We start from the raw sequence: 23,588 nt of genomic DNA, 5'->3' as shown, positions 1-23,588 counted from the left end.
GGAGACACACAAGCTCCCCTGAAGGAACTTAAATTACTGAGAAGGCAGTAAAGACACATAAGGTGTGTTTTTTTTTTTTAGTCTTCTCCTTGAGGGGGAAAAAAAATCCATTTCCTGTTCTTACAATTTTTTGGATGTTAAGATTAGACAAGTTTTCCAAAATGTTTCTATTATACCCATGGCTTTAGAGACAGCCAGATCTTGTTAGAAACAACACCAACAAAAACCAAGATGGTCCAAAGTATTAAACTCCTGACTCCATTGCCATTTGGAATAAGTCACTCTTGTGCAAGGTTTTTTATAATTAAAAACTGGAAATAAGTATGTGAGGATAATTATTAAAGGCTCTATCACGTCACAGGTTAAAGGACTACTGCTTTAGAAACAAAACAAAACCCTGAACAATCACAATGACTCTAAAACTGATTGCAAAACTGAAACCCCAACAGGAGAGATTATAAAGAGGTGTCTTGTGATATATAACTCTCCTCTTCCTGCCAAAAAAGAAATTCCAAATTGTTCAAAATCATATCAGAACGTTCCTTTTTAACTTTTCTATTTTGAAATAATTTTAGACTCATGAAGAATTGTAAAACTTGGGTAGAGTTCCTATATCCCATTCTCCCAACTTTTCCTACTGTTAACACCTTATATAACCATGGCTAATAATTAATTTTTTATTTATTTATTTTGGGAGAGAGAGAGAGAGCACGCTCGAGAGGGAGGGGTGCAGACAGAGGGGGAGAGAGATTCTCAAGCAGGCTCCGCGTGGTCAGCGTAGAGCCCGATATGGGGCTCGAACTCACAAACTGTGAGATCATGACCTGTGAGATCAGACTTGAGCAGAAATCAAGCGTCGGATGCTTTAACCAACTAAGTCACCCAGGCGTCCCATAGCTAATAATTAAAATAATGAAATTTATATCGGTACAAAACAAACAACCTGCAAGTCTTATTCAAAGGTCAAAAACTGTCCCACTTATGTCTTTTTTTTTTTTTTTTTTCTGAGTCCTAGACCCTGGATTGCATTTACTTGCCATGTCTCTACTTAGCCTTCTCCAATCTGTGGCAATTCCTCAGTTTGTTTTCGACTTTCACATCCCTGATATGTTTGAAGAGTTCAGGCTAGTTATGTTGTATAGTGTTCTCCGATTTGGGTTTGTCTGATGTGTTCTCGTGATTCAGTTGAGGCTTTGCATTTTTGGCAAGAATATCACAGAAGTGATGTTAAGCCATCAGGAGGTATATGAGGACACCCATCTCATTACTGGTGGTAGTGACTTTTTAGCTTGGTCAAGGGGGTGTCTACCAAATTTCTCCACCCTTTGTAATCAGCAAAGGTTTCTTGTAGGGATACATTTTGAGATTCTGCAAATATCCGGTTTCTCATCATACCTTTGCTCCACTAACTGCTGTATCTATTGATAATTCTTGCTTACAATAGCTATTACTGTGGTAATTACTTAACGACAATCTTCTATTTCTATCTTTCGTTCTGTATTTGTTCATTAGAATTCTACTATAAGAAAGAGTTGTCCCTTACTTCTCCAAAGAAGACATCCAGAAGGCCAACCGACACATGAATAAATGCTCAACATCACTCATCACCAGGGAAATACAAATCAAAACCGCAATGAGATACCACCTCACACCTGTCAGAATGACTAACATTAACAACTCAGGCAACATCAGATGTTGGCGAGGATGTGAAGAAAGAGAATCTCTTTGGCACTGCTGGTGGGAATGCAAACTGGTGCAGCCACTCTGGAAGACAGTGTGGAGGTTCCTCAAAAAATTAAAAATAGAACTACCCTACGACCCAGCAATTGCACTACTAGGGATTAACCCAAGAGATACAGGAATGCTGTTTCAAAGGGGCACTTGCACCCCAATGTTTATAGCAGCACTATCGACAATAGCCAAAGTATGGAAAGAGCCCAAATGTCCATCAACAGATGAATGGATAAAGAAGATGTTTTATACACACACACACACACACACACACACACACACACACACTACACAATGGAGTATTACTCGGCAACCAAAAAGAATGAAAACTTGCCATTTGCAACTAGGTGGATGGAACTGGAGGGTATTATGCTAAGCAAAATTAGTCTGAGAAAGACATATCATATGACTTCCCTCATAGGAGGAAATTAAGATACAAAACAGATGAACGTAAGGGAACGGAAGCAAAAATAATATAAAAACAGAGAGGGGGACAGAACATAAGAGACTCTTAAATATACAGAACAGAAGGTGGCTGGAGGGGCTGTGTAGGGGAGGATGGGCTGAATGAGTAAGGGGCATTAAGGGATCTGCTCCTGAAACCATTTTTGCACTATATGCTAAGTTGGATGTAAATTTAATATCCAATTAATTAATTAATTAAAAGGCAGCTGTCCCTTCACTCCCATTTACTTATTATTCATTTATTTATTAAGGTCAGTATGGNCACACACAAGCCGTAGAAACAAACATTTCTAAGTATCTTCTCAACTATCAAGAGAACGACTGCCTCAGATCAGCAATGAAAAAATTCTTATTTTGATTTAAAGTCTTTTTGCTATTTCTCCTTTGAAATATATATTAATCTGCCTATTCAAGAAATTAAAAAAATGTCTCTCTCCTCCTATGAAAAACCATTTTTTCTCAGCCTCATCATTCTAGAAATTCTTTCCAAAAAGAAAGAAAATTTAATTAAAAGATAAAATAAGTTTCATTTCATTTTAACAGAACGAGAGCAGTAACACCAGAACAGTAAGAACAAAAGCTACTAATTGACCATAATCACTATCTTTTTTTCTGCTAAAAATTAACCTGAGGACTCAGTTCCTACTTTGCTGAAAGTCCCCACTTTTCCATTCCACTCCAACTGTAGCCAAGTGTAACCAGGCCCCTCAGAATACACCTAGACATGGGGTGTACACATGGTACACGTGGTGGTGAACAGGATAATCTAATATTTGCAACTGAGAAGAAACTAAAAGGGGCGCCTGGGTGGCTCAGTCCGCTAAGCGTCCGACTTTGGCTCAGGTCATGATCTCGTGGTTGGTGGGTTCGAGCCCCACGTCGGGCTCTGTGCTGACAGCCAGCTCAGAGCCTGGAGCCTACTTCAGATTCTGTGTCTCCCTCTCTCTCTGACCCTCCCCTGCTCATGCTGTCTCTCTCTTTCTCTCTCAGAAGTAAATTTTTAAAACACTAAAAAAATTTTTTTAAAAGAAATGAAAAGTGAGGCACACCTCGTTTACTACATTAGTATGATCATAATTTCTGGGCAGGCCTCACCACCTACACTGACATAAGCCTTACACAAACCAAAGAAGAAAATGAGGGCAGAGAGTGGCCTGTTTGCCAGAGAAGCATTTATGCTGAAAGTGGTGTGTTCCCATGATATTGACCACTGGCCAATATTTTGTATATAAAATATTATATGCGATTAAAATATACATTGTCTTTTAGTCAGGAAAATGAAATGATTCAAACATCGAAGGTAGGGGTGGGCTTCAGGTAAGTGCCTCTCGTCAAGGTCTAGAAAGCTAGGACAGAAGACAAAAAAATAAAAACCTAGTCTTTAATTGGGTTTGGCCCTTTAAATCCTATTTCTGCTACAGCTGCTCTAAAAAAATGAAAGAGACTAAACAAAGAACACAAGGGACCAGTATACTTGAAGATGGAATTGACCACGAGGAGATCATTATAGCATGTCAAGCCCTTGGCAATTTTTGAGGTGCTATGACTTGCAAAAATACTGGCAATAAAAAAAAAAAAATAGTCTCAGTTTTATGGATAAGTGCCTTATCACACTTGTACAAAAATTACCAATGTTTCCTATCTCAGCCCAGAAAGTAAGAACTGCCCTTTCTACCAAAGAAAGAAAAGTGGCACATCCACCCATTGAGTGTATTAACCAAGCTCCCATCTCCTTCCCTACATACAGGATACTGAAACCTGTGGGAGATGATAAGAGGGCGTCACTGCTCAGGAACCAAAAGGCAGGGCCCTCCTGGAAAGTGAAAAAGATGTCAGATGGGGCGCCTGGGTGGCTTAGTCGGTTAAGCGTCCGACTTTCGCTTAGGTCATGATCTCGCAGTTCGTGGGATCGAGCCCCGCGTCGGGCTCTGTGCTGACTGCCAGCTCAGAGCCTGGAGCCTGTTTCAGTCTGTGACTCCCTCTCTCTCTGACCCTCCCCTGCTCACGCTGTCTCTCTCTCTCTCTCTCTCTCCTAGAAATAAATAATTAAAAAAAAAAAAGAAAAAGATGTCAGAAGCTGGAAGTCCAGGGCCAGAATTATTCTCACGGTTCCCTGACGGGGGCCGCTTTGGCTATTCTCTTTTCACGTGTTCTACGGCAGTCTCAGTACAGCTTCCCACATGGCCCCTGCCTTTCTCCCTCACCTACTCTGTGGGTAAAAGATACGCCCATGTGCACATCCCTGTGACACATTCAACCCATTGTTGCTTATTCTTCTTATACCCGCCTTTAAAGAAGCAGCTTAGAACCAGAAACATTATTCTCCATTTATAAGCACTTTTAATTTTTTCTTAATGTTTGTTTAATTTTGACAGAGAGAGAGTGTGTGTGGAAGTGGGGGGGTCAGAGAGAGGGAGACAGAGAACCCCAAGTAGGCTCTGCCCTGTTAGCACAGAGCCTGATGTGGGGCTCCAACCCACAAACTGTGAGATCACGACCTGAGTGGAAGTCAGATGCTCAACCAACTAAGCCACCCAGGCACTGCCGTTTATATACAGTTTTATTTTATTTATTTTTGTTCTAAAATAAAATTCAACTGGGAACCTCAAAAATATCTATTAACGCCGGCATAGCAGATTCCTTTATCCTTTGTCGCCCCCAGGTTCGACTCTTTTCCCACTAACACACATCGCAGCCAAAGGGAATTATAGGCACACTCTGGTCCCTTCTCATGGAGATCTCGAAACGGCAGCAGCAGGGCTCTGGCTGCCTGCCTGGGCATCCTCAGCCCCCAGCGCCCCACCTCACACCGTCATGATGGGAAGGAGGAGTGTGAGAGAGACGGCGAGGGGGGGCTGTGCTGACGGGTAATTTGCGGGGAGCACATGGATCGCTATAATCCCCGCAGCCTTTACTGAAATCATCCCAATAAACATGCACCATGAGTAAAAACCGTATTTAGTTTGCAAACGCAGCTTCAAATTCCTTAGCGCTCCACCGCCCCCCAGTCCGCTCCCCTGGGCCTCCGCGGTGCCCCATCCTGAGGCCCGGCCTGGAGAAATCCTGCAGTCCCCTTTCTTGGCCAGAGCAGGGCCCCCATCCTGGCGCGGGTGCACTGGGGGCTCTAGCGGCAAAATGCAGGCGGGTCACTTCGATGCCCCAGGACCTTGGAGGAGGGCTGGTGGCTGAGAAGCTGCTCCCTGGCCTCCACCCCCAGTGGGCAGACAGAGGAAGCCCCATCACTCAGGCCACGTAATGGCAGGTTTGCGCTCGCCACCCGACGTTCACAGGGAGGCCACAGACACACGGCTAGGGCTCCCCCAGCAAGTGGCCGTGTGCTACTACCCCTCCGCTGGGAGGGAAGGGCTCCGTTACTCATCACCATCAGAACAGGGCCACCACCTCGCACGGAAGGCCTTGCCTGAAGTAACGCTATGGGAGCAAACAATCTGGGTCCCACCTCTCACAACTCCGCGCTGGACACAATTCCTGGATTGAGTCCATGAGGAGAGCCCTGCCACGGCCAGAAGTACCCGACAGCGCAAGGAAGGCCGAGTTTTACTCGTCCAGGGCCCCCAGCGGGATGGCCTCCAGCCACCGCCTCCCATCAACTTGTGTGACATGGAAGAGAAGACGTCCTTTCTACGGTTTCCTCCACATGCCAGTGGTACTTGGATGGGGCATTAAGTGCTTTGCTAATGAACCTGTTCTGGTCAATAAAAGTCACAGGGCAGAGCCATAGTTGAGAGCTCCCTGGGAAGCGGTAAGAATCAGGCAGGACCCACAGGGAGCGGGAGGCCGAGGCCGGGAACACAGACAACCGTGTGAGTGAGATCTACACTGGAGAGCATTTGGAGAAAAGAGCTTAAACTGCTGGTGTCCCCTGAAGGGGAAGAAATGTTATACTTCCACGCCTTTTAGAAGACAATGAATGATGAAGAACCACGTATTGTAACATAAATAGCAGCAGCACAAAGGGAACTTGAGTCTTAACCACCATTACTTTGAACATGCAAAGTATATGTATGCATTATCTGTATAAACATTTTTTTAAGGCAGGATACGTGCTCACAGAGACAGAGTCCAATCAAGCAATGAGGTGGATAATGCCATTGTGATATACTTGCTCGTATCTAAGAGCTGCCTATTATAATAACTGTATAAGAGAAAGCTTGATGTAAAGGAAGCCAGAAAAGAAGATGGTCCAGCCCAAGTTCATGTGTATGTGGTATATGCTTTGAAAGGAGTGTTCCCAAGGGTGCCTGGGTGGTTCAGTGGGTTAAGCATCCAGCTCTTGATTTCAGATCAGGTCATGACCTCTTGAGATGGAGCCCCACATTGGGCTCTGCACTGGGCATGGAGCCTATTTAAGATTCTCTCTCTCTCTGTCTCTCTGCCTCTCCACTGCTCGCACTCTCTAAATTAATTAATTAAAATTAATTTTTAAAAAGGAGTGGCCCCATATAAACTGATAAAGCTACCAAATATCTCTAACATAATACTCTATTCAAGTCTCAATTGAAAATGAGAGACCGCCACTACTACTCCCACAATATTTTACTCTGCAGGAAAACAAAAGCGGCCAGTTGGTTAAGAACTGTGATTACTGTACATTCGTGCCCATCTTTAGTCAGGCTCCCAGCAGACCAGTGCATATAGAAACGGTCCTTTAATGCCCTGGGTGTCTTCTTGCTCATCTAATGGGAAACAGACTTTGAGGAATTGAAAAAATAACCATAGCTTTTAGTTCGAAGGATGTTTTTATTTTGTTTTGTTTTTCACATACCCATTGGTAATTTCTAAGGGACACGATGGATTTGTTTGGTTTCCATACAGCCTAAAAGTCAAACCATTCTGAGAGTCAAGCTGGGTGTACAGAGTACCAGGGAGGTGCGAATGAGGATGTACAACGGGGAAGGGTAAGAAATAAGACAGAGGGCAGAATTGCAGGGGAATGTGAAAAGAAAATTCTATACTAAGAAAATTAGAAAAGTCAAACTCTGTTCTAGAGAACTGCAAAACAAACCATGGCCTGTCTTCACTCACTCGCCTGAATACATGGGCTCTAACATTTGATAACCCAAGTGTCCGTGGATAATGGTTACCATCCATTTAAAAGTCTAGAACCCACCAGGCCACTGAACTTTCCACAATGATGGAGATGCTGTATTCTGGGCTCTCTGATTAGGCCACCACGAGCCACGTGTGGCTACTACTGGGCACCTGAAACATGATTAGTGCAACCTAAGGAATGAAATTTTATTTAAATGTAATTAATTTAAACGTAAGTAGCCACATGGAGCTAGCGCCTACTGAATTGGAGAGCACAAGATCTAGAATACAGGACTGTGGTTCATTTCAAAGGCTTCTGGAAAGTTCATCAAACTATTCATTTCACTTATTTTTAATAGACTTTGCATACATCTATTAACTAGGATTTCCTAGGAGAGACAGCTCTTGCTGCCTGCTTCATGTCAGCTGTTTGGCTTACTAGAACTATCTGACTTGTTACAGGTTAATGTCACTCTGCTAGATCAGAAGCTGCAGGAGGGCAACGCTGGGCCGGGCTTACTCACCTCTCAATCCTGACCTGACACACGTCACTGCATGCTTAGTAAACATTGCTCACTGACGAGAATATCGGAGAAGCGAATCAAAAAGGAAGCATCTTTTCTAGAATGATGACGTAAAGAACAATGCTTCTGAACACTCAAGTCTTATTTTAAAACCCATTTCTAAGTTGTACAAATTAATAGTATCCTTGGTAGCTAACCCAATCTTTCTCCACTTTAATTTCCTTCCACCCCTTTTTCAAACGAAAGTAACCAGTATTTCTCACCTCAGGATTACATATGCATTGTTACTTTTTTATCAAAAATTTCAATTATTTCATGAGTTTCCTAAAATGAATCACTTCTAAACCATTATGTATTCCCTTCATTCTTCCCTAAAAAATCACTTCAAGCTCACTTGCGCCACCTCGGTGATAGCTAAACGTGGGCAACCCAGATGCAGACCAGTTACAAATGGTCTAGTAACATCTTTCCAATTGTTTAGCTTATAAGTCAAAGGATATATATGTAAAAGTGTATGCATTTGTAACCAAAGTATATCCACACACATATACATATCCCCACACATACACTACTGAGTCTCCAAGTCCTTTACCATATAATCTATCTACCTCATTCCACTTTTTTAAAAATGTTTATTTATTTTTGAGAGACAGAGAAAGCACAAGCAGGGGAGGGGAGGAGAGAGAAGGAGACACAGAATCCGAAGCAGGCTCTAGGCTCTGAGCTGCCAGCATAGAACCCGATGTAGGATTTGAACCCATGAGCCATGAGATCATGACCTGAGCTGAAATCAGTTGCTTAACCGACTGAGCCACCCAGGCGCCACCTACCTCATTCCAGTCTCAAAGCCAAGTAGTTATGGTGGTCAGAAAGAACCCGATCAGAATTTCAGCTCTTCTACTTTTTAGATATGCACTCTTGGGCAAATTACTTAAACCCTCTGGGCTCCCATTTCCTAAGTTTTGGTGAAAGGATTAGATGGTAGACCAGATATGAATGCATCCGGAAGAACTAACACACAGCAGGCGTACTTTGTTTGCTGAATGAATAACTGATTTCTTCTGTTTCTTGGGCCCTCTTTCCTAGGCTTACAAACTTCCCAAAAATGGGCAAGAGCTGGTTATCCTCTTATTTAAAGTGAGCATGACCTGAAGATTAAAAGCAGATTCAAGGGCAAGCTACTGATCAGGGACTGAAGAAACAAAGCAAAGAGATATATCACAGTCTTAAGAAAATGGGAGAACTCATTTAAAAAAGACATTCCTGATCCCCGACAAAGATCAAACGAAACTCCTGTGGAAATGGTCCGACTCAGTCTACCTTTGTAGATGGCACTAGTTTATAATGTCTATAACTGGTTGAAATTGGTCATCTGTTTGTCTTTCAACTATTAAAGGTCACAAGACCACTCATTATTCAGCAACCACCATTATTCATCCTGAACCACCAAATGTGCTTTCTAGCACCTTCGCCCATTCTAGAGCTTCTCCAACACTCAGACAGCATTTATAAATAGATCTGAGGTACAGCTTGAACAGCTTATATGAAGAATCCATAGGTACGTAAAAATCAAGTATTCCTTTAAAAAGTTAGCCTCTGTATTTTTTTCTAGACCCCCTGGTAGGGAAGTACGTAGTCAAGGTCCTACGGGATAAGGTCAACAGGAAAGAGGGAAGGGCATGGCCCTCGTCCGTACCTCCGCTTCCTTCAGGATCCCATGGCTGAGGCACACCGTGTCAGGGCAAGAGATGGGAGACCCGCACCCCTCTCGGATCGCCAGCTGCAGGTACTGTTTCAAGCACTAGAAGTCAAGAAGACAAAAGACAATTAGCCATCACATTACAGTAGCACAAAGGTTATGTAACCACCACAGCCTCTTCTTCCTCCACTGGCAGTCCTGGGGCTCTGGGACTCGGGAAACATCAGTTATCCCAAGTGTGAACGGTAAGAGCCGTCACTTCGGAATGAATGTGAGACAGGGCATTAATTATGTATGACCTCGATATCGAGTTTATTCAACAAGGCAACAAGTCAAATTCCTGTATGCTCACACCTTTTAACCCCCATAGGTTTGGCAAAGAAGAACCACTCTTTTGCACTAATGGCAAATGCCTTCTTAATATTTTTTTTNCTCCGATGACTTCTTTATTCCATTTTTACTTAGTGGTCCTTTCCCTCACAGTTTTCCCCAAAGTAGAACCCTGTGACTCTCATGCGGAGCAGGCTAAACCGAATCAAAATGCAGCTGATCCTTGAACAACACGGGTTTGAACTGCATGGGTCCACTGATACGCAGGGTTTTTTCAATAAATACAGTACAGTACTATAAATGCATTTTCTCTTGTGATTTTGTTAATATCTTCTGAGGCTTACTTTATTGCAAGAATAAAGTATAAAATACATATTACATACAAAATACGTGTTAATCAACTGTTTATGTTATCAGTAAGTTTTCTGGTCAACAGTAGGCTATTAGTAGCTAATTTTGGGGGGAGTCAAAATTATATGTGGATTTTTCAACTGTGTGGGGTGGGGGGTTGGGAGCCCTAACCCCTGTGTGGGCCACGGGCCAATTGTAAGATTAAGGCACTGACTTACATAGGAACACTCTTAATAGCAAATACAGCTGGGAAATATAATGGTAAGGACCATTTGGCAGAATGAGACCTTCCCAAAACTGTGGGCTTTGGGAGATGTTATGGTGAGGAGGTCTGAGTAAAACCTGGGGAAAGAAAAAATTGGATTAAAAGAAACAACAGAAAGAAGAGGGATAATACCAAGAACAAACTTCGTATTCTCACTCTTGCACCTGGATCATGGGTAGTGGGTGAAGGTGAGGTCAGACAGAAGGCAGGAGAGGGGCTGCCAGCATTATGGAAACCTCTGACTCCCCCCTTCTCCCTCCCAACCCAGCCCAACACCACCCACAGGAGACTAAGGGCCACAGTTCCAGAAGACAGAACTCTTAGGAAATCCAGATGTTGACTCCGCAATTTCTACTAGTTTGCTCATAATTGGTGAGCTCTTTTCTGTCTGCATGATGAAAAAAAGGTCAAGCACTCACGTTGGAAGAAGACATCCCAAAAATACATAAGCTGGCCGATGAATTAATGATTCTTATAAAGTGGTGATCATTTAAAACTGAGTTCAGATTTTTCAAACTTACAGATTTATATATCAACCTGCTACATTAAAAATATTACTATTGTACCAGTCTTTTATAACAGCTTAACTACTGGGGCAGGAGTTTAGTCGGCTACGCATCCGACTCTTGATTTCAGCTCAGGCCATGATCTCAGGGTTCGTGAGTTTGAGCCCCACATTGGGCTCTGTGCTGACAGTGCAGAGCCTGCTTGGGTTTCTTTCTCTCCCTCCTCTCTCTGCCCCTTGCCCTCCCCCTGCCCCTGCTCACGGGCATGCATCCCACTCCCTCTCTCTCAAAATAAATAAACATTAAAAAAAGTCTTAATATTAAATAAATTCTATGGTCAGAATAGTGATGCCATAATTGTGAACCTATTCTGAACCCAATTATAAATGGTCACTTTATAAATTATGCTAAATTCATACACTGGAATGCTTGAGCAATCATGAAAAATATTTTCAAATGACGTTTAAAGACATGGGGAAATGCTCATGATTCAGTATGAACTGGAAAAGAAAAGATGATGTGGTATGAACGGGAGACTACAAGGTAGCTGGGAAGAGGGGTCCTCCCATAGTGAACTGCAGTACAGGCGCTGTGTTAGCTCTTATTTTCTTGTTAGAGACAAGGGTGAACCATCACTCGCTCTAGAAGTTACTATGCTAAATGCGGTCTCTTGTACCAAGAAGAAGGGGAAGCACACGAGAACCGGAGCCAGGAAATACGGGGAAGAATTCCAGCGCACAGGCCACCCTCAAGAGGAGCATCAAAGCTGGCTCACAGAAAGGAGAGTCACACCGAGGGGCAAATGAGTCAACGACACCAAGGTCTGTCCATCGGCTCTCGGCCTGAGGTCCCCTCTGCCATCCCTCTGCCACACAGACTCCAGTGTGACCGCCTTGATACCCACGGCTGCCACCCAAGATTGAAGCAGAGAGACTCTGAAAACGTACGGTCTCTGGGCTCACAGGGAAGGCGGCTGAGGAAACGAAGTGAACGGTGCCCGTGAACGCCTGTTGGAATATCTGGGCCCTAGTCACGGTTCCGCTCGACCAGGTGACGAGAGGAAAGTTACTTAAACTGCTCCCCAGACTCTCTTCTCTCAGCTGAGAATGAACAGCAACAACAATACCTGTTATGGTTACCTCACAAGGCTTACAACCCTCGTACACACAAACACAAACCTGGATTTTGTATATGGGAACCCTTTGAAAACACTTGAATTGGAGAGCATTCGGTTTTATTTCTACCTCCGTGTGATCTTAGACTTTCTATCAGAAGCTTTCTGGGGAAATGTTAATCCTTTGACCTTCTGAGATTACCCTTTCTCCACTCCCTGCAGAGAACCGGTTAAGCCACCGCAGTACAGAGCTCCATAAACAGAACAGATATTTGTGACAGAACATCATACACACCTCTATCCAAGTCTCTCTTCAGAACTGCCTGCATTCAGGGGCGCCTGGGTGGCTCAGTCAGTTAAGCGTCTGACTTCACTTCAGGTCATGATCTCACGGGTCGTGTGTTCGAGCCCTGTGTCTGGCTCTGTGCTGACGGCTCAGAGCCTGGAGCCTGCTCTGGATTCTGTGTCTCCCTGTCTCTGCCCCTCCTCAACTCATGCTGTATCTCTCTCTCTCAAAAATAAATGAACATTAAAAAAATTTTTTTAAATAACTATCTGCATCTACTGAAAAAGCTTAGCATTAAAGAGAAACTATAGCGACTATGTGAGTCCTTACAGGGAAAAAGAACAAAAATCATTTCAATGCACATTGCAAACTTGTGAAATTGAAATCTAAGCTTTCCCAAGAGTTTATAATAGATCTTATTTTTTTGTACTTTTTTAAGTTTATTTCTTTTGAGAGAAAGAGCAAGCAAGCAAGGGAGGGGCAGAGAGAGAGAGAGGGAGAGAGAGAATCCCAAGCAGGCTCTGCACTGTCAGCACAGAGCCTGATGTGATGCTTGACCCCACGAACTGTGAGATCATGACCTGAGGTGAGATCAAGAGTAAGACACTTAACCAACTGAGCCACCTAGGTGCCCCTATAATTGATGTCCTATTTGTTAATGTAATGTTCTTAGGTATCACAACCACGACACATAAACCCAGTGATTTCTCAAGCTGTCATCAAGGACTCTTGTGGCCACGATATTATGTGAACTATGATTTAAAAAAATTTTTTTATGTCTTTTTTTTTTTGGAGAGATAGAGACAGAGAGAAGTGGGGGAGGGACAGAGAGAGAGGGAGACACAGAATCTGAAGCAGGCTCCAGGCTCTGAGCTGTCAGCACAGAGCCCGATGCGGGGTTCGAACCTACGGACTGTGAGATCATGATCTGAGTCGAAGTCTGACACTTAATCGACTGAACCACCCAGGCGCCCCAATGTGAACTATGATTTTAAGAGAGAAGTTAGAGCTGTCCTCACTGACGACAGGATAGCCTACATGCCCCCCCCCTTTTTTTTTTTAATTCTAAGAAACACTGGTCTGAGACAGAGATGTGTAATGTTAGGCTATCAAGTATCGCGATAACACAGGTACCTGACTCCCCATCGCTGTGAGCCTGCATTTCTCGTCAAAGAGAAAGAAGGACAATAAGACCTGGTTATTGTTTCTTGTTGAATTTTCAAGCATCTTTGGCCCATTACGTGTCTTCCATTACCTTGCACTAAAAATTTAACCTCAAACCCTCCCTCTCTTCCTCAAGACCTCTGGCTGAAGCACAAAAGAACTAAAATCATTCATAGGAACTACCCCTCACCCCCGGCACCGTGCACATTACACAAACCAAACATACGCAAATGGTTAACAATTCTGGAAGAAACTGGCATCCAGACCATAAATGAAGGCAGAAAGAAAGAGAAAAAAGAAAACTACCATCATGGAGTTACATTAAGAAACAAGAAAGACATTTCCAGGCAGACGGCCTCTCCTCCGTTGTCCTGCCCACCGCTCCCTTGTGGTATATTCTATAAACTTCTCTCTCCTTGGTCCTTGGGCCTCAGCCCCCCCCCCCCTCCCCGGGGAACCTCTGCCACGACGGGGCCAAGGCCCTCCCCGGGTCCTGGGGACGTTCCCTGGTGGCCCGACTTAGCGGTCCTTGCAGAACTGACCACCTTCTGCCAAGGTTACTCCCGGGAGAGGATCCGAAGCCCCAGGGGGAAATAGCCAGAGGCCTAGGCCCGAAAGGGTGAGGGCTTTGCCCTCTCACCCTTCAGAGGGGTCCTGCCCTCCGTCTTCTTTCTCTCGGCAGCTTTCCGAGGCTTCCCCCTAATACTCCTCAGACAACTGAAGGTCTCTGGCCAGGGCGGCTCCCAGGTGGGGCCTGAAGGTCTGAGGGTGAACCTGTCGGCCTGTCCCCCACCCTGTGAGGGTGAAGGACCCCTCTTCTCTCCCTCTCCAAGGGCTCCATTCCCAGCGCGTGGCACAGCCGGCAGCTCAGCCAGGGAGCATCCACACGCGCCGTGGACTCACGGCTGACTTGCGGCCGCCTCGCTTCTTTCAGGCCCCCACGGTTCCCTTCGCTCCCAAGGATCTGGCCACCATCTTGATCTGCAGCCAAGATCCGTCCCTACACGTCTGAGTGTCCCCCACGGTTCCACAGATGAATGAAGATTCACCAAGGATTCCAGCCCACACCATGAGGGTCCCCTCCTGCTGTGTCCCGTGGACCTGGGCACCACAGAGTTTCACCGAGCTCGCCCATCAGCACGCTAACTAGTACCGTGCTCTGGTCTTTAATTGCACAGAACCCCATGGACAGACACACTTAGGTGGGGATGGCGTGTCTATCCCCACACCCCCACCCCTTCTGGCATGAAGCAGCCAGTGAAGAGGAGACCTCCCCTCAAATGCCAAAGATCTGTCATTGTCCATCTGTCTGGGGGGAACGCGGAGAATGCCTTTAGGCAATAGGCTTGAGCAACGGAAGCCTGGGTGAGGGTAAAGGGCCCATGGTGACCACTGAACAAACAGGCTCAAAACAGCCAGAGGCCCTAGCTGACCAATGGGCTACTTGCAACCGAGCACAGGCATGAAAAAAGGAAAGTTCCAGATGTTCCCATAGCCCTCACCTCTCCCGCTTAATGACAGCCCCACCACCTCCCCTGCCTCCTGGCAGACCATCTCTCCTTTGCAATGTATTCAGCAAACTCTTATCTCCTTTTAAAAATATTATATTCCAGGGGCGCCTGGGTGGCTTAGTCGGTTAAGCGTCCGACTTTCGCTTAGGTCATGATCTCGCGGTCCGTGGGTTCGAGCCCCGCGTCGGGCTCTGTGCTGACTGCCAGCTCAGAGCCTGAAGCCTGTTTCAGTCTGTGACTCCCTCTCTCTCTGACCCTCCCCTGCTCACGCTGTCTCTCTCTCTCTCTCTCCTAGAAATAAATAAAAAACATAAAAAAAAAATTTTTTTTAAATATTATATTCCATTAAGCAATAGGATTAAACAGATACCCCAATATGCAATTTTCATAACAGCTAATAAATTCTAAAGGAAATGTTTTAAACAGAACTTTTTGAAAATACTGATGACCTGAAAAAGGAAACAGTTTTTTCTCTGAAATATTTGACATTCCACTTAATATGGTAGAACACAGAAACATGTTCAGGCCCTGAAGCGTCACATAGAAGAACAAGGATTGTTCTCGGGGCACCTGGGGGGCTCAGTCGGTTATGCATCCGACTTCAGCTCAGGTCATGATTTCATGGTGCTTGAGTTCCAGCCCCGTGTCAGGCTCTGCGTACAGTTCAGAGGCTGCTTCCGATACGGTGTCTCCTTCTCTCTCTGCCCTTCCCCCCCTCACACTCTGCCGCTCTCTCAAAAGTAAATACACATTAAAAAAATTTTTTTTAAGTAATAAGGATTGTTCTCTCCCCCAAAGCCTCTCCTTGCTCTGCATTCTCTCTCTGTGAATGGCACATGCATCCACCCGGCTGTGACACCCAGCAATGGATGGCTCCTCTCCTCTTACCCCTGTACCCAGTAAATGCCTAGGAGCTGTCTCCACCCGGCTGTGTCACACGCCCTCACAGCTATCAGAGCTTCTGAAGCCCCTGCCCCAACATACCTGCTTCCCCATCTCAGTAAATGGAGCCAAGTACCCAGTTACTCGGCCAGAACAAAAACGAAGACATCCCCGATTCCTCTTTTTCTCAAATGCGACAACCAAAACGTGCCGCACATCTGGACATTTCCCACCACTGCAAGGCCACGCCTTTCGAAGACCGTGGCAACAGCTTCCCTGCTGGTCTCCACTCCACGCGGCAGCCAAGGTGCTCTTTACACACCTTTCTAAAATATCAATCATGTCTTATTCTCCTGCCCCAACCCCCCAATGAGTGTGCATCTCATGTAGTCGGCCTCTCCAACTCCTTCCCACGGCTCGCGGGTATTACCTGTTCTAGCTCCCAGCTACTGCTCTGAGCTCATTTCTACCACATTCCGCCTTTGCTCTGGGAAGAGGAACCTGCTCGCTACATGTCAGACCTGCTCCTGAAGAAGGTCTCTCGTGATTTATGCCACGTCTTCTCCCTGGGACGTCCTTCCCCCAGATGGTGCGGTCTCATGTCCTTCGGTCTCTGCTGAGTGTCACCTCCCCAGACAGGCCTCACTGCCTAAAAAGGCCAACCTTCCCTCCCCATCAGGCCTTACTTTTCTTCACAGCACTTACTGTTACTTATGTATCATCTTGCTGTCTCCCTAGAACTTCAGCTCAAAGTGCAGGGACATGGTCTTATTCTCTGATGGACCCCAAAACACAGGTAGGAGCTACTTACAGGACACATTATTACATGACTTAATCCATTGCGAAGTCCTACCCATCCCTTTTCCTAAGTATTGATTAGGACTGTTGACGTCTCTCAGTCTCTTCTGCCCCGACCCTACGCCACTTTCCATCCGTTACCTCTTACCTGGGCTTCGGCCTTAGCTCATCTCTTAGTCTTCCCGTATCTGTTTTTGCCTCCTTCTCATTAATTCTCCACACTGCTGGCAAAAGGAACTTTTATAAAATCTAAATCTGAGGGGCGCCCTGGTGGCTCAGTCAGTTAAGTGTCCAACTCTTGATTTCGGCTCAGGTCATGATCTCACGGTTCACGGGATCGAGCCTAGTGGGGGGCTGCACTTGGTGCAGAGCCTGCTTCGGATTCTCTCTCTTAAAATAAATAAACCTAAAAAAAAAATCTAAACCTGATCCCTTCTGTCACCTGCTTAAAACCTTCTAAGACTGAAAACACTCTTTGCGTCTCCTTTGTAGCACTTCTTACAATTAGGACTTAAAAATTAGGTGTATATAATTACATACCTTCGAAAATCTCTCTCCATGCAGAACTGACAGTTCACTCTGTCAGCATTACCAGAAATCTCAACCTTTAGATTTCTTTGATGAAAACCTTGTCTCTAGGATAATCCTGTCACCATTAACAAATAATTAGGGCAGGAGGATTTTCACATGGGCTAGTCAGATAAGGCAATAGGTTCCTAGCAGAGGGCAGAGCCTTGAAAGGATAGAAGACAGGTATGCTTTTGGTAGATAAGAAACACTGCAAACTAATGGACACTAATGGGCTAGGGCAGCTGTGATACTGTCACTTATAATAAGAAATACAAATACATTCTTCCTATTTCTAGCGCAGAGCATCTAAAACCCTTGGAATCTTCAGAGTAGCTAGAGATAAAGGCATCTTTTGGGTTAACGAGGTGACAATGAGATGCCCCTGGGTCACATGCAGGCTAAGGGCACCAACCTGTGAGTAGAGGGCTGGAACTTTTAGTCCCACCCATCGAGCTCCAAGGAGGGGAGAGAGGCTGGAGGTTACATCACTGGCCATTGGGGACTGATTCAATCAGTCACACCTATGTAAGGAAGCCTCCATAAAAACCCAAAAGGCTGGTTTCAGAGGGCTTACTCGTTGGCGAACACAGAGATTTGGTAAGAGTGATGCACTTAGGAGGATGCGGAAGCTTTGTGCCCTTCCCCCACACCTCGCCCTATGCATGTCTTCCTTCTGGGTGTCCCTGAGTCCTACCCTTTTATAATAAACCAGTAATCTAGTAAGTAAAATGCTTCTCCCAATTCTACTAGCAAATTAATTGAAGCCAAGGAGGCAGTCATGGGAACCCCTGACTTATAGCCAGTTGATCAAAAGTGCAGTTAACAACCTGGGCTTGCGATTGGCACCCAAAGCTGGGAGACTTCTTTGATCCAGGCTTGTCTGGATAAATGTCTACTTGGATCCTTTGCCCTTTAATTGGGTGATTTGTGGTTTTATTATTATTGAGTTATAAGATCCTTTGTATACTCTGCAGGGGTCCCATATCAGATACAGTTAGCAAATATTTTCTCCCAAGTTGTGGCTTATCTTTTCACGTCCTTGAGGATGTCCATCGTAAAGGATTTTAATTTTGATGAAGTCCAATTTTTTTCTTTTGTGCACACTTTGCCTAATTCAAGGTCATGAAATTTTTTCTATTTCCCATATTTTCTTCTAAGAGTTTATAGGTTTAGCTCCTACAGCTGAGTATAATCCATCTGAGTTAATGTTTGTCCACGGTGTGAAGAAACAGTCCACTTTCATTCTTTGGCCAATGGATATCCAGTTATCCTAGCACCATTTATTGAAAAACTCTTCTTTCCCCCCTTTGAATTGCCTTGGCATGCTTGATGGAAATCAATTGAAATGAACATGAGAATTTACTTCTGGAACTGTCAATTCTATCCCACTGATTGACCGGTCTACCCTTATGACAGTGCTACATAGTTCTGATTAACATAGTGCTACACTAAGTTTGAAATCTGGAAGAGAGTTCTCCAACTTTATTCTTTTACAAGATTGTTTTGACTACTCTAGGACCCTCAATTTTCCATATGAAATTCAGGATAAGCTTTTCGGTTCCTACAAAGAAGATCTTTGGGATTTTGATAGGAATTCTGTCTGCAGATCCACTTTACTGCCATTTTAACAATACAAACTTACCTTGTGTATTGTGCTTCACAGATACTACATTTTTTTACCCATTGAAGGCTCTTGGCAACCCTGTGCTGAGCAAGTCAGTCAGTGCCATTTTTCCAACGGCATTTGCCCACTTGATGTCTCTGTGTCACATTTTGGTGATTCTCGTCATATTTCAAACCTTTTCATTATTATTGTATTTGTTATGGTGATCTGTGATTGGTGATTATGACTCGCTGAAAGCTCAGAGGATGGTTAGCATTTTTTGCCATAAAGTATTTTATTGTTGTTGTTGTTTTGCTTCTTTTGTTATGAGAGAGAGAGAGACAGAGAGAGAGAGAAAGCAAGCACACAAGCAGGGGAGAAGCAGAGGAGGAGAGAAAGAGAATCTTAAGCAGGTCCCACATGTTCAGCATGGAACTTGACCACAGGGCTCAATCCCATGACCCTGCCATCATGACCGGAGCTGAAATCCAGCATCAGATGCTCAACTGACTGAGCCACCGGGAGCCACAGCAATAAAGTATTTTTAATTAAGCAATGTGCATAGCTTTTCTTTTTTTTTTTTTTTGATATAATGCTATCACACAGTTAAAAGACTATAGTACAGTGTAAACAACTGCTAGATGTGCTGAGAAATGAAAGAATTAGTTTGACTTGCTTTGTTGCGATATTTGCTTTATTGTGGTGGCCTAGAACCAAATGTGCCTGGTCTCCCACGTATGCCTGTGTTAGTAACCCTTTTAACCCATGGACATGGAATGCCTTTCTATTCAGTCTTCTTGGATTTCTTTCAGTGAGGTTTCGTAGTTTTCGGACTATGAATTTTGTACTTCTTTTGTTAAATTTATTTCTAAGTGTTTTAGTCCTTTTGAACTTCTTGCTAATAATTGTTGTCCTCGTGTGCCATTACCACATTATCCTTTGCTAGCGTACAAAAATACAACTAATTTTTGTATGTTGATCCTGCATTCTGCAATCTTGTTAAACTGGCATCAGTGTTTTCAAACTCTCAGTGATTCCAACATGCAACCAAATCTGAAAACCTCTAGCTCAATACAGTCCCTGCCCTCAAGTCTAACCAAGGGGGAGATGTCCACCATGACTGCCTTGCCTTTAAGTTATTTTGTACTATTCAGAAGGATGAGCTCCACAGGAAAGAAGGAATCCTTTCTAACCAACATGTCCATAGGGAATACATGCGTTCAGCCAGTTCCAGAACAAACAGTAAAACAAGCCTAAGAAGGAAATTATATATGCAAAAGTCAAAGCTCTAACTGAGATTCTTTAATCACTTAACCCAAAATAGTGCTGTTCCTCTTTTTTGGAAAAGGGTGCTGAGATCCACCTTGTATGTTTGAGCACAGTCATTCAATATGGGAGATTGAATCTGGTCCCCAATCAAAAGTACCTCCAGTTCCCACCAAGCAAGAGTGATCATACACTTCTATCTTTATCTCAGGTGATCATGAAGCACCTAAATTAAGAAACTCAGTGATGGAAACAGCTCCGAAGAGAAATCCACTGGAAATGCTACAGACCGATCCAGTCTGCACAATGAAGTGAATTCATCTGCTAGACTGGAAGCACCTTTCTATGAGAGCAGGGAGCAGCCATTAGCTTCATAAAGATCTGTTTTCAGCACAAGTAATTCAATAACTCTCCGAATGAGCTCTCAGAGGCTTTCCCTTCTCTACCCCCAGGGTCACCTTTCTTAACAGAGGGTGCCCCAGTTCTCATACCGGTTCCAAAGAGAACCCTCTGTGCCAGGTGCTTACAGCACCACATACCCAGAAAAGCAGCCCATGGCTCCAGGAAAAAGAAAACAAGAAGCCTGGCCAAGTTTACATCCTTCCATTTCCTCCAAAGAAACATTAGCCCTCAGAACTGCCAGCCCTCAGCTGGCCCCAAGGTCCCAGCCAGCAGGGCCAGGACAGCCAATGAGAATAAGCATATCCTGGATTAAACATCGGGAGATTCCACTGAACTCATTTATCACTTTCTGCCCCCTCCTCCTCCTCCTCCTGTGTACCTAAAGAGTCCCTATTTGAACTCTCAAGCAGCCTTTCTGACTCTCCCAGAATGCACATAAAGCCTCTAGCACTACAGAAAGAGGCAAACCCCAAATTAATAAAGGGTCAAGAAAAACCCCTGAGCTACGATGTAGAGCTATGCAAGTTATCTGCATAAAATAGAACCATTCAACCTATCCAAGTAAACCCAGTGAAGAATGTGGTGCTCACATTTTACTAGAGAATTCGCAGTGAGTATCCATCCATCTACCCATACAATGGGTGGGTGGACAGATGCAGGATAGAGTAAAAATTTAATGTCAGAATCTAAGATGTGGGGGGAATATAGATATTCATTGTTAAAATTCTTTCACCTTTGTTGTATATTTGAAAAGTTCCATAAAAAACCGTTGTACAATTTTTTTAAGTTTATTTATTCTTTTAAAAAAATTTTTTAGGTCTTTATTTTATTTTGAGAGACAGAGACAGAGTCGGGGAGGAGCAGAAAGAGAGGGAGACACAGAATCTGAAGCAGGCTCCAGGCTCTGAGCTGTCAGCACAGAGCCTGGCACGGGGCTTGAACCCACGGACTGTGAGATCATGACCCGAGCTGAAGTCAAACGCTTAACCAACTGAGACACCCAGATGCCCCTCCTTGATTTTTTAAAATAGATGCATAAACTGAGGATCAAAGCGATTGAATAAAAACCCTACATCCTACATTCCCATGGCGAATAACTCACAAACACCAAAAGAGTCAAACCAGAAGGATACCCCCACTAGGGATGGGAAATGATCCAAAACCATTGAGGCTTTTGGCGAACACAGAGCCACATGTCTCCCTGAGATGTGGCACTGACTGGGTCTAGCCTGATTCCGAAGGTGCCAAGCACACCTGAAAAACACCATATAACCAATCCTTGATACACTTAAATATTCAGAAAGTAGAGGTTTAACGCTAACTGACTTTTCTAGTTAGCTCACAACCTCTTTGGCTTCAACTTGTCTAAATTTTTAAAAGTTCTTTTTCCTACATGGCAACATCTTATCAACGAATATAAACTTTTTTTTGTGATAACACCTGTCTCACTAACATGAGGGCCAACATTAGAAGCATAATGCTTTCTCATTCATTCACATCCCCAACAGAGACTATGCTCCTATTGATAGGACCCATTTTCCTAACTTGACAGTACTGTGAATGCCATGGTATAAAATCAGCTGAAACTGTACCTGCACTGGACATACTGTGTATTTTTGAAAGATAGATTCATGAGATAAGCCTGTTTTGCCACAGTTTGCTTCCTCCTTAAAAGAGGAAGCGTTGATTCAACAGTGAGATATGTTCTTTGCACATCGCAGATTAGAGAAGGTAAAAAATTTGAAAATACCCAGAGTGTCAAACAAGGGGGCTTTCCTACACATTTGGTAGGGGCTGTTGACACAATAGTTTGGGAAAACAATTTGGCAATTACTATCGGTTTAGAATGCACATCCCTTTTTAGTAAGTAATTCCACTTCTAGAAATGTTTCCTTAATAGATACAGTTCAACATTTGTAGAAGTAGAAACATTTCTCATAGCAAACACTGGCCCGTTATTAGGAGAGGCCTCGTTAACTAAATGTTGACATGGCCATCTCATAGGACACTAATACTTAAAAAGAAGGTGGGTCTATATATTGTTATGTAGAAGCATGTCCACAATACACTAAGTTAAACTGTAATACTCAAGTTGAAGAAAATATCTATAGGTAAAGATCCCATTTCTCTATTAAGTGGTGTGTATGAATATATATCCATCCACGTATTTATAGATTTGCACACAGAGAAGGAGCCTGGATGGAAGGCAAACTGATCATGCATCAACACCTTGAAAGCTCTTGTTTGTGTTTTAAAAGCAACACGTATTACATATTAAGAATAAAAATTGGTCGGGGTGCCTGGATGGCTCAGTCGGTTAAGCATCCAACTTCAGCTCAGGTCATGATCTCATGGTTCGTGGGTTCGAGCCCCGCGTCGGGCTCTGTGCTGATGGCTCAGAGCCTGGAGCCTGCTTCGGATTCTGTGTCTCGCTCTCTCTCTGCTCCTCCTCAGCTCATGCTCTGTCTCTGTCTCTGTCTCTCAAAAATGAATAAATGAGGGGCGCCTGGGTGGCTTAGTCGGTTAAGCGTCCGACTTTCGCTTAGGTCATGATCTCGCGGTTCGTGGGTTTGAGCCCCGCATCGGGCTCTGCGCTGACTGCCAGCTCAGAGCCTGGAGCCTGTTTCGGAGTCTGTGTCTCCCTCTCTCTCTGACCCTCCCCTGCTCACGCTGTCTCTCTCTCTCTCTCTCTCTCCTAGAAATAAATAAAACATTAAAAAAAATTTAAAAACAATGAATAAATGTTAAAAAATTAAAAAAAAAAAGAATAAAAATTGGTCTTTAAAAAGAAGAGAGTGGGGCGCCTGGGTGGCTCAGTCGGTTAAGTGTCCAAGTTCGGCTCAGGTCATGATCTCACGATCCGTGGGTTCGAGCACCACGTCAGGCTCTGTGCTGACAGCCTGCTCAGAGCCTGGAACCTGCTTTAGATTCTGTGTCTCCCTCTGTCTCTCTGACCCTCCCCTGCTCATGCTCTCTCTCTCTCTCTCAGAAATAAATAAAACTTTAAAAAAAATTTTAAAAATAAAACAAAATAAAAAGAACAGAGTAAGCGGGGCGCCTGGGTGGCTC

At 44.2% G+C, this 23,588-nt stretch overlaps 1 protein-coding gene across 3 annotated transcripts in view; it reads right to left on the bottom strand.

Annotated features, from left to right (window-relative positions):
• RNF144B (ring finger protein 144B) overlaps positions 1-23,588 on the bottom strand; it is a 92,118-nt gene that overhangs the window by 29,853 nt on the left and 38,677 nt on the right. For all 3 annotated transcript variants that reach the window (XM_077770141.1, XM_077770142.1, XM_077770140.1), the window contains exon 3: positions 9,469-9,573. In XM_077770141.1, the coding sequence (XP_077626267.1) occupies positions 9,469-9,573 (105 nt within the window). The remainder of the gene's footprint in view (positions 1-9,468; positions 9,574-23,588) is intronic.

This window comes from Crocuta crocuta, unplaced genomic scaffold (genome assembly GCF_008692635.1).
Source record: "Crocuta crocuta isolate KB4526 unplaced genomic scaffold, BGI_CrCroc_1.0 scaffold24, whole genome shotgun sequence".
NCBI lineage: Eukaryota > Metazoa > Chordata > Mammalia > Carnivora > Hyaenidae > Crocuta > Crocuta crocuta.
Note: the sequence above shows the minus strand (reverse complement) of the source record. Positions and strands in the feature narration are given on the sequence as shown.